Source organism: Ixodes scapularis, unplaced genomic scaffold (genome assembly GCF_016920785.2).
Source record: "Ixodes scapularis isolate PalLabHiFi unplaced genomic scaffold, ASM1692078v2 PGA_scaffold13__105_contigs__length_92229423, whole genome shotgun sequence".
In the NCBI taxonomy this organism is placed as follows: Eukaryota; Metazoa; Arthropoda; class Arachnida; order Ixodida; family Ixodidae; genus Ixodes; species Ixodes scapularis.
In genome coordinates this window covers 47,808,524-47,822,971 of record NW_024609839.1, presented here as the reverse complement: position 1 = coordinate 47,822,971, position 14,448 = coordinate 47,808,524, and the positions used below count along the sequence as shown (strand labels likewise).

Below are 14,448 nucleotides of genomic sequence, written 5' to 3'. Positions count from 1 at the left end.
GTGCTCTGTCCAGTGGGTTTATCTAAGATTCTGCATGCTGGTTCACACATTTGCGCTTGAGTGTTGTCAAGTGAATTGCAGCTGCTTACGACTGTTTATGACAACTATGATGATGCTCCCTGTGACTATCCCCTTTTAGTCGCATGGTCCCATATCTGCCGTGTCCACGCCTGTAGGCGAGAGACCACGATATATCGAGGGGCCCTGGAACACTTCCGACCCACATATTATTTCTAAATCGGTGCGCAGCTTTCATTTACAGGAAGCTTGAAATAGCTCGGGCAATTTTATAACTTATAAACGACCGTTTCTCATAGATATGTGTAGATTTCACCTCGCACATTCATCGAAACCTTCAGTCAAGTCGTATGCAGTTCCAGGACTACGTATAGATGGCGCAGTGGGTTCTTTAGTTGTAAGCGGTCACAAGCCGTCTCAACGCATACACTCACACTGGCACATCCGCCAGTGTAAACCAGCCTTAATGCAGATTTCTAGAAGGGAACGTTCTGGGGTGATGTGAACACCGTAAGGTTGCATACTTTGCATACAAAATTCTCGGATGGGGCGCGCATAAATCAATGACTGTTGAGATGGAGATTAAAGGGGTACTCCGGCGATTTTTGAGCTACCTCAACTGACTATATTTTCTGACTCCCCGGCCTTTACCCTTTCTGGTATGCTATTTAGTATCGCGAAATTCATAATAGTTATTGCGAAATCGGCAAATGAAAATGATGCAAAAACCAACATTCAAATATACCCACACTTTTCAGTGCCGTGACGTCAGTGGAAGGCAAGCTTGCCAGTCGGGCGAGCAGTCTAAAAAATAGAATATGCCAATCGTTTGTTCCGTGCTGGAGCGCGGTGACTGGAGCGAGCTTGCAAAGCATTCATTTTACACCATGAAACTGCTTCAAATCAGTTGGGAACAAATTCTACAGTCCAAAGAGTGAACCCCTGCACTTCTACTGACGTCACGTTTTCGTTGTTGCCAGTAGAGACTTTCAGTTTGAAAAACACGGTGAGGACCAAAATTGTAAATTCAATAACTTCGTGAAAAAAAATTTTTTTTTTACCTAATATTTGGGATACTATTTTGGCGATGTTTGGCGAGTTCAGAAAAATTTCAAGCAAATCGGGGACCATGAAGTAATCGGCGGAGTACCCCTTTAAAGGGGCCCTGCAATCATATTTAAGCGTCTACCTTTTATGCGGTTTCCACGTCTCTTGGGGTTCGGGCAAGCCAGCGGGCACGGAAAGAGTAGCTAAATATCAGTGCGCCATATTTTAACCGGACGCCACGGAAACCTCCTCCACCGACGAGGGCGACCCGCGGTACCGAAAGCGCGCAAAATGTGACGTCTTTGGCTTACTACTGGTCAGAGCCGCTAAAAACTTCTTTTTGGTCGAAATACGAAATATAAGTGGCCGCGAACCGTTTCAATTATTTATAAAAGTAGTTTTTGTTCACTATTATTGATGAAAAAAAGAAAAAAAAAATGCAGTTCATAAAGTACGGAAACAAGAAATGACCCGTCGACATACCCGCCGCCAAGCGGTGGAAAAGCCGGCGCATACTAGAAAAGAGTAGTGGGATAAGGCGAAGAACGAAGACACGGAAAAATCTTGGATGTACGCGGTGGCGCTGCAGTCGTATGGACACGAGGATCCGACCGGCTCCGAGCGTTCCGAAGGCCTTCGGCCAGAGGCTTTGTCTTGCGGTTTGGCCGTTTCGCGGTATGGCAGCGCGAAGTGGCTTCCATTCTGAACTGATCTTTACCCCGTGTTTGCTGTCGTTCGTGGCCAATGAAGTGTCATGCCGAATTAGTGTTTAATCACGCAGCAAATCCCGCTGCATACAGCCTATCCAGAACATGCTTTAGTGGCGCCCTCTCGCGCCGTCGACACGGAGTGCGGCGGCCGTGAGCGCTCGATGAGCTCACTATTCAGTTCACGGCCACTCAAGCCACCTACGACGCCATGAAGGAGGTTATTTTTTGCTTGTTTTTGTAATTCTAAATTGCCTATAACTTTTAAAATAAATTGAGTTTCGCGAAAAGAAAAGTTTCACTAAGTTACTACCTTCAGTGCGCTCAGGTTCGGTGCAAATTAAAAAAAACAGTAAAAAGTCCTTGCAGGGCCCCTTTAAGGTTTCTTGCCGATCCTTCAATCTTTTCTCTCTTCAGCGATGAAAGTGCCATACCATTCATGCCATAGACAAAAGTCTGCCATCGTATCGCGCCACAATCCAAGTTCTGCGAACTACGCCAAAATAAAAGTATGTAAAAACAAAAAAAAAAAAAGATGTAACAGGAGTGTGTGGTCGTAAGGTATGTGCGCAACTGTAACCGAAAACGAAACTGCGGTTGTTTGGCTTCGCCTTGACACTAAACCGAATGGTCACGTGAAGCCTGCACTCGCGGCCTTTTAGGACGTTTCGTTTTCGTGAACACTGGCGCTGCGTCAATCTTCACTGCATCACTCCTTTGCGCCCGCGTCATGTTCTTTCGGCTTTGCCCCGGCGCGCGGACATCAGGTTTCACTTTGCACCGGCTTGTGCGCGTCCTCTTTCTCTGCTTTGCACCGGTGCACGCGCGTTTTTGTCTCGAAGCTTTTCCGCTGTTCGCGCGCGTCATGTTCACTGCCATAGCCTCCTCTACGCTCACGAAGCCTGGCAGTTTGACGACGGAGCCATAGAGTGCCCGGTCGCAGATTTGGAGCTCGAGGATCCAGTAGCACAGGGCATCAAAGAGCCATTTCTCGGGGAACCTGGACGTCAGCGCACAGCTTTTGCAGCGGCGAGGACCCGAAACACACTTTCGGGTTCTCGCGTCTCGCCACAGCGTCTCGCGGCAGCGACGAGGCGCTGCGCCAAGGTACTCCCTTGCCCTAGAGTAAGATCGAGTAAACTTAGAAACACGGCCATTTCCTCAATGCTTTATACAGCAGTGCCCGCGCGTGGAGCTCCACCGCTTTGCACCAGTGTGCTAGGAGAAGCGGCCGACGCGGAGAAGTAACCGGGTTAGCTTGATGGGCCCGGGATATGATATCTTTACTGTTCTAAATCGACCTGCTTTGGTTGGGAAAATAGGTCGAACCGACGCATTATACGGTGGCCGAGTTAATTCGATCAATTGTAAGGCCACCTCTGCTGATTGCTCCAGCGCTGCTAACGCTGCAGAAAAATTCGCATTGTCGCTTTTAAAGCGCATACTCAGGTTTTCGCGAGGCTGTGGGGTGTTCTCCTGGTTTATGGTAGTCACATCTTGGGTTTGGCGCGTTCATATACTCTCGGGTGGGCTTATTTTGATCAGTTAAATGTTTGAGTGAATGTGCTGTTTTTTTTTCCGTCATTTTACAGGAATGGTATTGACTGTATTACATAACACATCCTACTGACTGTATCACATACCGGCATACTAGCCTCTATTACATAACATATTCTACTGGCCGTATCACATACAGGCATACTAGCCTGTATTGCACAACACATCCTACTGCCTGTATCACATAAGACATACTAGCCTGTATTACATATAACACATCCTACTTCCTGTATCACATATAACACATCCTAATGCCTGTATCACATACAGGCATACTAGCCTGTATTACATAACACATCCTACTGCGCGATCGGAGTCACGTGGTGTTGGGCCGCATTTGCGATAGGAGCTGCAAAAAGGTGAAGACAGCGTTGACCGTCTGCGAACGTCTCCGCCCGCTTTTTCCCTCGCCACGCGCAAAACACAGAGCATGCGTACTTGCGACCAATCTCCGCAGGAGGCGTCCGCCATTGAATTGCAAACGCTCCCCATGGTTTGAGATGAGCCCCCTCTTGAGTCTATTGACGTGCTAGAGAAACCATAAGCTCCGGGGGGGAGAGACGCTTCATCTGAACTCTTCCACTCTGGTCCGTATGAAAGATGTCCTGTTCCCGTCCTCGCTGTTTTATACTTTCAAGTTTTGTGCCGTATGAAAGTCGTCGAAAGTGCAGTGGAGGCAAAGACAGCTTTAGGCCTACCCCCTAAACCGTCCAATCAGAGCTCGGCGTTCTGACGTCCCCTCTCGTGTCCTCCTCTCCCTGAGTTTGTCGGCGCATAGAAACAAGCGTCGAGGAGCTCTAAACAGTCGGCGTTTTTCTTTTTATTTTTATACTCAATCATAGGTAACATTCGCTGGAGTCTGAACGCCATAGTTTGTCCACATCAATGTCAACTTTGTCGCACTTACAAAAAACGAGATTAGGAATTAGATTAATACCAAACGTCGCGGACGGTTAGCCCGAATTATAGGGGCCAAGCCTTTTCCCAACCCATCCGTTAAAATAGCACTTCGGCCCGAGTCCAAGCGGTCTTTCATAGAGCCAAGCGGATGGGCAGTGCACTCAGCGACGCCGGATCGGTGTTCTGCAGAAGGGGCCACCCGAACGCGCTGCCGTGCATGAAGGCGACCAGCACGAAGGACGCCGGGAACAGGGTCTTGCAGGAATCGTCCATTTCCTCGGGGGACAGTTGCACTCGCCTGAAGTTCAGGCCAACCTTCCCCATGAGGTTGGCGTCGGCCGCCGCGACCTCCAGGTGGAGGTCCTCCCTCGAATCCGCTGCGTTCGACTTGCGAGACTGGACCTAAAACGAGCAGGGCGCCGACAAGCAGGAAACATTTTGTTTTGCTTGATCGCTCCGAAAGATACGATGGCGATACCCGGTAACGATGCGATACACGCAAAAAGGCACCGGCAGAGTATCGGGAATAGTTTTGCAGTTATCGGAACGATCTATTAAAACCGTGATGAAATCAGTTGGTGCGTATCTGCAGAGATTGTACGCCGAAGCGGTTCAGCGGCGAGCGCCATCGCTGAAGTCCCTGTGGCGCGCCACCTATTGAACGCGTTTCTCCACGCGGCCGCCCTGTGCGCCGTAAATTTCTGACAGGTGCACAGGTCTATCACTTGGTGCTTACTCTCTTTCGGGAGCTTCTTTGGGTTCTCAAAGTTGCTTATTAATTTTGGTTTTCCTGTTGCACCTCAAACGAAGATTAACAGGTAAGTTTTAGAGCCCATAGGAAGCTCCCGAAAGAGCGCAAGCACCACGTGACCACAGCGGCCAACTTTCCGCGGGCTCCAGCGGGCGCCAACTACGAATTCGTTTCGCGCCGTAAATGTAGTTCTAAAGCTTTTTTTCTTCGTTGTAATTTTATTTTATGACATCCTTTTCCATCTAAACTGTTCAAAAAAATTTTTCTTTGCGTATGTTCTGTAAGGTAAATTAATTACTTTATAAAGTGAAATAATTTGAGACGTGCGGCGACCTTTAGTTAAACGAAAAAATAGAGTGCAGGCGAGCTGGTGTAAGTTTAACATGATTGTAAACCTGAGACTGGAGCAGAAAGAGAACACAACAGAAGGTAGTAAAAGAGGAGGCAACGTCTAGACGTTGAGACGTTGCCTCCTCTTTTACTACCTTCTGTTGTGTTCTCTTTCTGCCCCAGTCTCAGGTTTACAATCATGTTCGACCTTTAGTTCGCATTACATGTCATGTTTTAATCGCTTTCAATTCTAAGCGTGACGTCACGTTCCAAGTGAGTGCTGTTGGTTTGAAATTTTCGCGCGATGTCATGTGGCTGTGACGTCATCACCCTATTGACCAATCAGAATTTTCCCGCCCCACGCCACCGACTCCGGCGCCGACTTTTCTACGACGCAAGGTCCTTGAAGGCAAGCTGAAACACTTCTGTAACATAAAAAAAAAAAAAAAAAAAAAATTAGAGGTTGATTTTAGCGTAGTTTTATCCTGTGGATCTGAATACCACGTTCCTTTTTCCCGAAGATGTAAGTGAACGCGAGAAAACACGAAAAACCTCCGACCAGTCGTGACGTCGTAAGACTACAGTGTACTAGAATACTTGTATTCCAGTACACTGTAGTAAGACGATCTTTCGGCCGCCAAGCGCGTGTCGCTCGAGGGCCGCGCGTGCAAGTGCAAGCTTGCAGGTTTATTCTCGCGCTCTGGCAACAGTCGTGATGTCCTTTCTGCCCTTTTTAGAAATAGCAAGAGTGCGCGTGCATAGCTTTTAGAGGCGCTGAAGATACGCGAGAGTGGAGATTCCGAAAACAAATTTCGTGATGTCGCGGTCCGGGAAGCAGGGCCTTCAGCGGTACTTTTGGAAATGATTTTCTATTAAAAACATAATTTCGATATTCGTGGTCTTGGAGGTCAAATAAACACAATTTAAGTGCGCTTCATCAAATACAAAACTGATTCAGGTACCCATTAATGCTATCGCTTTCAAATACCCGATAACGATACGATACATGCGCAAAGATGGAGACGGAACAGGCACGTAGTGAGGGGGGTGGGCATGGGGCCCTCCCCCCCCCTCCCCCCCCTCCCCCCCTGAAATCTTTAACCTTGCTGGGGCCTCCTCCCCCCTCCCTCCCCCTCATACAGCATTTTGTCATGGGCAACCCCCATCCCATTTCCCCCCCCCCCCCCCCCCCCCGCCTTTGCAACAAAATCTTGGCTACGTGCCTGAGGCGGAATATGGGTATGTTGTCGGAGTCACCGGAACGATCTACTAAAACTCTTCATAATTTCTGATTTTGTCCTGATGAGGCGCTTTGATCAACGTTAATTCTCTAAAAACCGAACACTTTACTGCACTTGGGCCGGAGCCACGCGGGAGGGAGTCCCAATTCCCCTCTGTCCCGCCTGTCTTCCGCTGTGTTAGTTGTACGTCATTCGATTTTCCCTGGATAGTTTCCACCAGTCTTCTAATCTCCTCTTTGTTCTTAAAATGCACTTAGAGATTCGGCTTTCTTGTCTGCCAACCCCAGCGCTCCGGCTGAATCCGTCGCCCCCTCAGGAAGGGTGGGAACAAGCCCTGCGCACCTCAACACCACATGTTTTATTGTCTCGACTTTTACTTGGCATCCGGCACACCGCGTATCCATTCCCCCATACCTTTTCTTGCATGTCCTAATCCTCGATACTCCTGTTCTAGCCTCGAATAACAGAGCTTCCCCGTGATTTCTCGTACCAATGTTACTTTCTTATTGCTTCTTTCCGTTCCCTACACTAAGTTAAAGTTGATTTTCCCTGCATTCTTTCCTAACACATTTTTCTCTCGACTTCTTTTACTTAATCCTTTACAGAGGTTGTCTGCTCTGCCTCAGCACTTGACTGTTGGTATTTGAATTTCAGTTGTCGGGTTCGGTTTGTTTATTTAGTGTTCAGACTTTTCATATATATTGATGCTTATATATACCTTTCTCGCCCATCGTGTATCCTCCATTTTGTCCAGCCTTTCTTCCAATTTCAACTTAGTGATTGCCTCTCTAATCTTGAACGATGCCCAGCCCCCTTCTCCCTGCACTCCTTCATTCGGTGTATTCCCGTGCGCTCACAGTGCCAGTCTGCCCACGCTCCACTGCCGGGTCTCTAAGCTCTACCGGACCTCGGATTTCGGGCATAATACCGCGATGCCAAACGACAAACCTGCGGCACCGTGACTCCTTTCCATATTCCCCTAACAACTTAGTACCTATTGTAATTCCATTGTGCCCATATGCTGCATGATTGCTGCATTCATTTTTCCTTTAGCACATTTTCATCCTGTTCTTCTATGTATTAGAGCGTAGCTCTTAGGGGCCCGTTTCCGGCTTGAGCGGCGTCGGCGCAACCAAGGTCATCTCAAGGCCACGGGACCCCCAAGGTCACCCCAAGGTCACGTGACCCCCGATGTCACGTGACCCCTCCTAAGGTCACCTCAAGGTCACGTGACCCCCAAGGTGACCCCACGTGACCTCCTGAAGGTCACGTCACCCCAAGGTCACGTGACCCCCTCCCCAAGGTCACCCCAAGGTCACGTGACTTGGAGGGGCCACATGACCCCTCCAAGTCACGTGGCCCCTCCAGGCCACGTGACTCCCCGAGGTCACGTGACCCCTCCTAAGGTCACCTCAAGGTCACGTGACCCCCAAGGTGACCTCCACGTGACCCCCAAGGCCACCCCAGGTCACGTGACCCCCCGAGGTCACGTGACCCCCAAGGTCACGTGACCCCTAGATCACGCCTCCCCGAGGTCGCGTGACCCTCCCTCCCCGAAGTCACGTGACTCCCCCTTCCCGAGGTCACGTGACCCCCCGGAGCATATTAAAGAATAAGGGGAGGAGAAGGAGGAGGGGTCTACCCTCCCCTCAGTACCTTTCACTCCTCCTCAAGAGCTGCGCTCCAATTCGGCGTTACAGGGATTTGTAAACGGCTTTCTCTTTTTAGAGCACAGCTCTTAGGGGCCCGTTTCCGGCTTGAGCGGCGTCGCCGTCGCCGTCGGCGTAACCGCGCGGTGCATTATGGGTAAATTTCCCCGCTAAATCTAGCGTAAAAATTTTCCCCGCTAGATTTAGCGGAAACAATGCCCCGCTAAATGTAGCGGGAAAATTTCCCCGCTAAATCTAGCGGAAAAATTTCTCCGATAAATCTAGCGGAAAAATCTAGCGGGAAAAATTCCCCGCTAAATCTAGCGGAAAAATTTCCCCGCTAAATCTAGCGGAAAAATTTCCCCGCTAAATCTAGCGGAAAAATTTCCCCGCTAAATCGTGGAAAAATTTCCCCGCTAAATCTAGCGGAAAAATTTCCCCGCTAAATCTAGTGCAAAAATTTCACCGCTAGATTTAGCGGAAAAATTTCCCCGCTAAATCTAGCGGAAAAACTTTTCCGCTAGATTTAGCGGAAAAAATTTCCCGCTAAATGTAGCGGAAAAATTTCCCGGCTAAATCTAGCGGAAAAATTTCTCCGCTAAATCTAGCGGAAACATCTAGCGGGAAAAATTCCCCGCTAAATTTAGCGGAAAAATTTCCCCGCTAAATCCAGCGGAAAAATTTCCCCGCTATATCTAGCGGAAAAATGTCCCCGCTGGATTTAGCGGGAAAATTTCCCCGCTAAATGTAGCGTAAAAATTTTCCCCGCTAGATTTAGCGGAAAAAATTCCCCGCTAAATCTAGCGGAAAAATTTCCCCGCTAAATCTAGCGGAAAAATCTCCCAGCTAAATCTAGCGGGAAAAATTCCCCGCTAAATGTAGCGGAAAAATTTCCCCGCTAAATCGTGGAAAAATTTCTCCGCTAAATCTAGCGGAAAAATCTAGCGGGAAAAATTCCCCGCTAATTCTAGCGGAAAAGTTTCCCCGCTAAATTTAGCGGAAAATATTCCCCGCTAAATCTAGTGGAAAAATTTCCCCGCTAGATTTAGCGGAAAAATTTTCCCGCTAAATCTAGCAGAAAAATTTTCCCCGCTAGATTTAGCGGGGAAAAATTCCCCGCTAAATCTAGCGGAAAATATTCCCCGCTAAATCTAGCAGAAAAATTTCCCCGCTAAATCTAGCGGAAAAATTTCCCCGCTAAATCTAGCGGAAAAATTTCCCCGCTAAATCGTGGAAAATTTTCACTGCTAGATTTAGCGGAAACATTTCCCCGCTAAATCTAGCGGAAATTTTTTCCCGCTATATTTAGCAGAAAATATTCCCCGCTAAATGTAGCGGAAAAACTTCCCGGCTAAATCTAGCGGAAACATTTCTCCGCTAAATCTAGCGGAAAAATCTAGCGGGAAAAATTCCCCGCTAAATCTAGCGGAAAAATTTCCCCGCTAAATCCAGCGGAAAAATTTCCCTGCTAAATGTAGCGGAAAAATTTCCCCGCTTGATTTAGAGGGAAAATTTCCCCGCTAAATCTAGCGTAAAAAGTTTCCCCGCTAGATTTAGCGGAAAAAATTCCCCGCTAAATCTAGCGGAAAAATTTCCCCGCTAAATCTAGCGGAAAAATCTCCCCGCTAAATCTAGCGGAAAAAATTCCCCACTAAATGTAGCGGAAAAATTTCCCCGCTAAATCTAGCGGAAAAATTTCTCCGCTAAATCTAGCGGAAAAATCTAGCGGGAAAAATTCCCCGCTAAGTCTAGCAGAAAAATTTCCCCGCTAAATCCAGCGGAAAAATTTCCCCGCTAAATGTAGCGGAAAAATTTCCCCGCTTGAGATTAGCGGGAAAATTTCCCCGGTAAATCTAGCGTAAAGTTTCCCCGCTTGATTTAGCGGAAAAAATTCCCCACTAAATCTAGCGGAAAAATTTCCCCGCTAAATCTAGCGGAAAAATCTCCCCGCTAAATCTAGCGGGAAAAATTCCCCACTAAATGTAGCGGAAAAATTTCCCCGCTAAATCTAGCGGAAAAATTTCTCCGCTAAATCTAGCGGAAAAATCTAGCGGGGAAAAATTCCCCGCTAAATCTAGCGGAAAATATTCCCCGCTAAATCTAGCGGAAAAACTTCCCCGCTAAATCTAGCAGAAAATTTTCCCCGCTAAATCTAGCGGAAAAATTTCCCCGCTAGATTTAGCGGAAAATTTCCCCCGCTAAATCTAGCAGAAAAATTTTTCCCGCTAGATTTAGCGGAAAAAATTCTCCGCTAAATATTGCGGGAAAAATGCCCCGCTAAATCTAGGTCGTGACCCCAAGGTCACATGACCCCCCCCGCCCCGAGAACAGGTAACCCTCAGTACCCTTCCCTCCTCCTCAAGAGCTGCGCTCCAATTCGGTGTTACAGGGAGTTGTAAACGGCTTTCATTTTTGTTTCCCTCGTTCACCCATCTTCGAGATATTTATGCTTCTCCGCGAGCTCCATTGAAACATGTGGAATTTTGAGCGGGTCCCCCTTCCCATCGTTATAAACGGTTATTCCCGACTTGTCGCTACTGAATTTGGGGCCAGGGAGTCTCCTTCCTCTCCACAGATTTTGATCAGCTTCTGTAACCTATCCCTGCTATCCGATAACACCAAGACGTCCGGTGCTGTGACGATGCATTTTTGGCGCTACTTGATTGGAACTTACCGTCGGCTGCGCGCGGACCACCCGGCTCATTAACGCTAGACAGCGCGCACCTACAGCGTCAGTTCTTCCGCTAGTGATGTGGGCGTTTTGCGTCTGAGAGAGCGCATGCGCATTGCGCTCCGAGGGAGAGCGGTTACTGCCGGTGCACCGAGACCCCGGGTTCGCCCAGGCAGCCGAGACGGCTTTTCTTAACGAGCGCTAACTAGAGAAGTCCTGACGACAGATGGCGCCAACTACCTTTCCCAATTCACTGGGAAAGCCTCGAGACTGCGGCGCGTCCAGCCGTTCGAAATAGGCAAAAGGGGCAAAAGCCTTACCGCTAAACGTCCATTGTATTTTTGCGGAGTGAGGCGGCATTCTCTCTGTAAAGTATTTGGCTAAATAATGAAAATAAAAAAAAATAAAATATAAACGGCCGATGAGAAGATAGGATAATGTTTGAACGACGTCAGCAACCCTGAGCAACAGATGCTGCAAGACGAGCTTTGCAGTATCTGTTGCTGTGACACCGGAGGTTTTGCTTTGCTTCGCTCGAACGCTACCGCGCCCCAACGCGGCGGATCGCCCCAGAAAGACTCGCACTTACCGCGTTGCTGACGAGCACCAACTCCAGCAAGCTGGCTATGATGAAGACGTGGCAGGCGACGAACCAGACGTCGACGGTCTGGATGTGGCGATTGTGGTGTCTCGGGGCCACGAAGCCAGACTGCTGAAACGTCTGTAGCACCATGCAGAGAGACACCAAGATGGCCCGAGTCTTCGCGGCGTGTGGACCCAACCAGAAGCCCGTCCAGGATAGGACGACTGGGAAGACGCTTGGTACCAGGGGATCCATCATGATTCCCAGGAGCTTACGTTGGAACGCAAACCTTGCGACTAGCCGAGTGCGACGTTTACCTTACGTGAACAAAGGAACGACTCGAGGTTAGTTGGGATACGCTTAAGGTAGGGCCACAGTGAAGAAATTATTTCGTACAGGTGCAGTTAGAGAGTGACACACGACATACACAATCGCCGATATTGTTTTTTTTAAATGGGTGGATCATTCTTGATTTGGAATGCTCAGAGGCTACTTAGTACATACACCATGTTTCGCGATTTTTAGAGCTCTAGTAATTGCAATAATACATTTACCGATGTGGACCATTCTCGTCTGGCGACCTGGCAACACTGCTCAAATTAGTCGCACCATGGTGCCCATAAACCACGCGATCATCATATTTAGTTGAACACTCTCATCTAGGCGCCTCCATGCTCGGTCAAGCTCGCCTCATGCGGAGAGCAAGCCGTCTGCTTTTTGCGCAGGCGTGGTGGTGACGTCAAAACGACGCCGAGCTCTGACTGGTTTTGATTGACAGGATAGTGGGTAGACCTCAATGCTAGATGCCTTGAAGTCTACCCACTATTTTATTCGATCAACCAACATGAGCCCGGCGTTCTGACATCATTGCAACTTGTATGCAAGAAGCAGACGAACTTGCGTTCCGGATACTCTCCTCGCCTCCTTGCCATTCCCCCCCTCCCCTCCCCTCCCCCCCCCCCCCCCCCCCCCCCCCCCCCCACACACACACACACACGCTGCACACCCGTGCAAGAGCGTCGCGGACGACGGAGAGTTCGTCCGTGACGATCTCGTCGTCGTCGCTGGATTTGGTCGCGAGCGGGTTCGAATCAAAACGACCCCAGCTCCCAACATCTTTCGATAACAATCACTCTCTTTGCTGCTGCGATCAGTCTCGAAGACTCCGACGAAGCGAGCGACGCCGTCATCGTCTCGAAACCGCGTGCTCGAAACGCGGAAGGTAAACCTGGAAGCATGACGCGCGAGACGCCGAGAAGCGGCCAAATCTGCAATTGCGGTGGGCGAATGACGTCACCGACCCAACAATCATTGTGGCATCTTCGAACAGTGTGGATCCGAGGTTGCCGCATAAAAAGCTCTCTAATAACACCCACGAGGGTGTTAATAGAAAGCTTCGCATACCCAAACACGAAAGTGCACGCAGATAAGCCTACCTCGTTACAAAATGACTCGTGTTCCTGTCTTGAAATGTAGTTTGTCGGGAGCGGCTGCTTCTCCGCTGGCCTTACTTACCATCAGCAAGATCGTCGACGAGGAACAAGGGCAGAGCGGGGAAGAAGACGAAGCTGTCGGACGTCGTTCCCCGCTTGGGGTCGAAATCCATGCTCTTCTTCGAGGCACGGAATGGACTTCGGTCGTCGCCGATCCAGCGAAGAACAAACTCGTTGTCGTCGCTTTCCACTGTCAAAAGTGCTCGGGGTCATCGAGGCACATTCCCAGAAAAATGTACGCCAGTTTGATCATGCGCTGCCAAAGAGCGGGAAGCTCAAAACGCTTAAAACTTCAGCTAGGGGCCTATTGACTTGAAAATCTGTTGACAATGTTATAAACGACCATTTCCTATAGATGGTACGTACTACGTTTAATTTTGAAAATGCTGCAAAGACTTCACGCTAGTGAAATGCAGTTCCAGGTCCATCTCATAGATGGCACCAGCGGTCTGGTGTGTATTTCCTCGTCGGAAGAGATCACAAGGCTGCACAGAACACTAGGTCGATAGCAGTGGCAATTGTGCAAACCAACCTTCAGCTTTTAATACCTAGGGAGTCGGTCACGTGAGCTCAAAATTCCTCTTGCGGGTGAGCGAAACGTCGGGAGAAAAACCCGCACTGATCAGCGAACCGCCCTAGGATTTGGTGAGACCACAGCACTCTCTTTATACTATATAGTCTATACAGTCCTTCGATTTCGAGTTTTATCTTTTTGAATAATCGGGGGGTAAAAATCGGGCGCTTCGTTCCAAGCTGGTAATCAAGGAGAGATAAGGTTAAAAAATATTTTGGAATTTTTGTTTTCGAGGTTATATTAAGAAACATATACGTATAATAAAGAGTAAAGCGCGTTGATTTGTTTGAATATAGGAAATGGTTTTTTTTCCTCTCACAATTAAGTCATTAGGATAGCATTGGAACGGAGTATAAGAGCTCACTTGAGCTTTTCGATTCTTCATAATCCTTGTTGCTCGCATAATCTCCTGTATTCGCTGAATTTCTGCTTCCATGCTAGTCCTGTCTGGTATTGGACATATCTGAATAGAGCAATCTCATTAGCCAGATCGACTATGCCACCGCTGCCGCAACGCACCGGGAAAACTTTAGTCTTTCTGCAAGTGCGGCAACCTCGCTGGAGCCCTGCGTGTGTAAATCACGAGACGGCACGGGCCCTCCGAAGCACGGCCGTCAGCTTCCCGTTGACTAAGGTTATGGCGGCGTCACGCGTACGCCGAACGTTTAGTGAGATCGTTCTATTGAGAGAACGTTTTCTCAACATCAAAGGCAGCTTACGGGTACTACTATTGCAATGCACAATTGTATCACAATTCAGTTCGACAGAAAAAAAAATCTGCTGTTTCTTCTAAAATCAAGTTTTGAATGCAGTTTGTTACTCTGTTTTGTTTTTCGCTGGTTGAAACGGAAATAAAAGAAGGGAAAAGGATACTTCACAATATATATAAAAGCGACATTTTGGGCCTCTATTCATGTCACTGCTGTT

At 48.4% G+C, this 14,448-nt stretch overlaps 1 protein-coding gene across 1 annotated transcript; it reads right to left on the bottom strand.

Annotated features, from left to right (window-relative positions):
• Positions 1-3,950: 3,950 nt before the first annotated feature.
• LOC120842321 (glutamate-gated chloride channel subunit beta) lies at positions 3,951-11,795 on the bottom strand. Its single transcript, XM_040213384.3, has 2 exons — positions 11,461-11,795; positions 3,951-4,631 (listed from the first exon to the last, which is right to left on the bottom strand). Exons 1-2 carry the CDS (start codon positions 11,710-11,712, stop codon positions 4,362-4,364), a joined length of 522 nt encoding a protein of 173 aa, XP_040069318.2. The 5' UTR covers positions 11,713-11,795; the 3' UTR covers positions 3,951-4,361.
• Positions 11,796-14,448: the final 2,653 nt, after the last annotated feature.

What these genes read in the sequence shown, in the direction of transcription:
- LOC120842321 (XM_040213384.3), bottom strand. Translation starts at nt 11,712, where the DNA reads ATGATGGATCCCCTGGTACCAAGCGTCTTCCCAGTCGTCCTATCCTGG. An exon ending in TGGTGCTCGTCAGCAACGCG is followed by an intron (nt 4,632 to 11,460) that starts GTAAGTGCGAGT and finishes TGCTCGTTTTAG; the next exon opens with GTCCAGTCTCGCAAGTCGAA.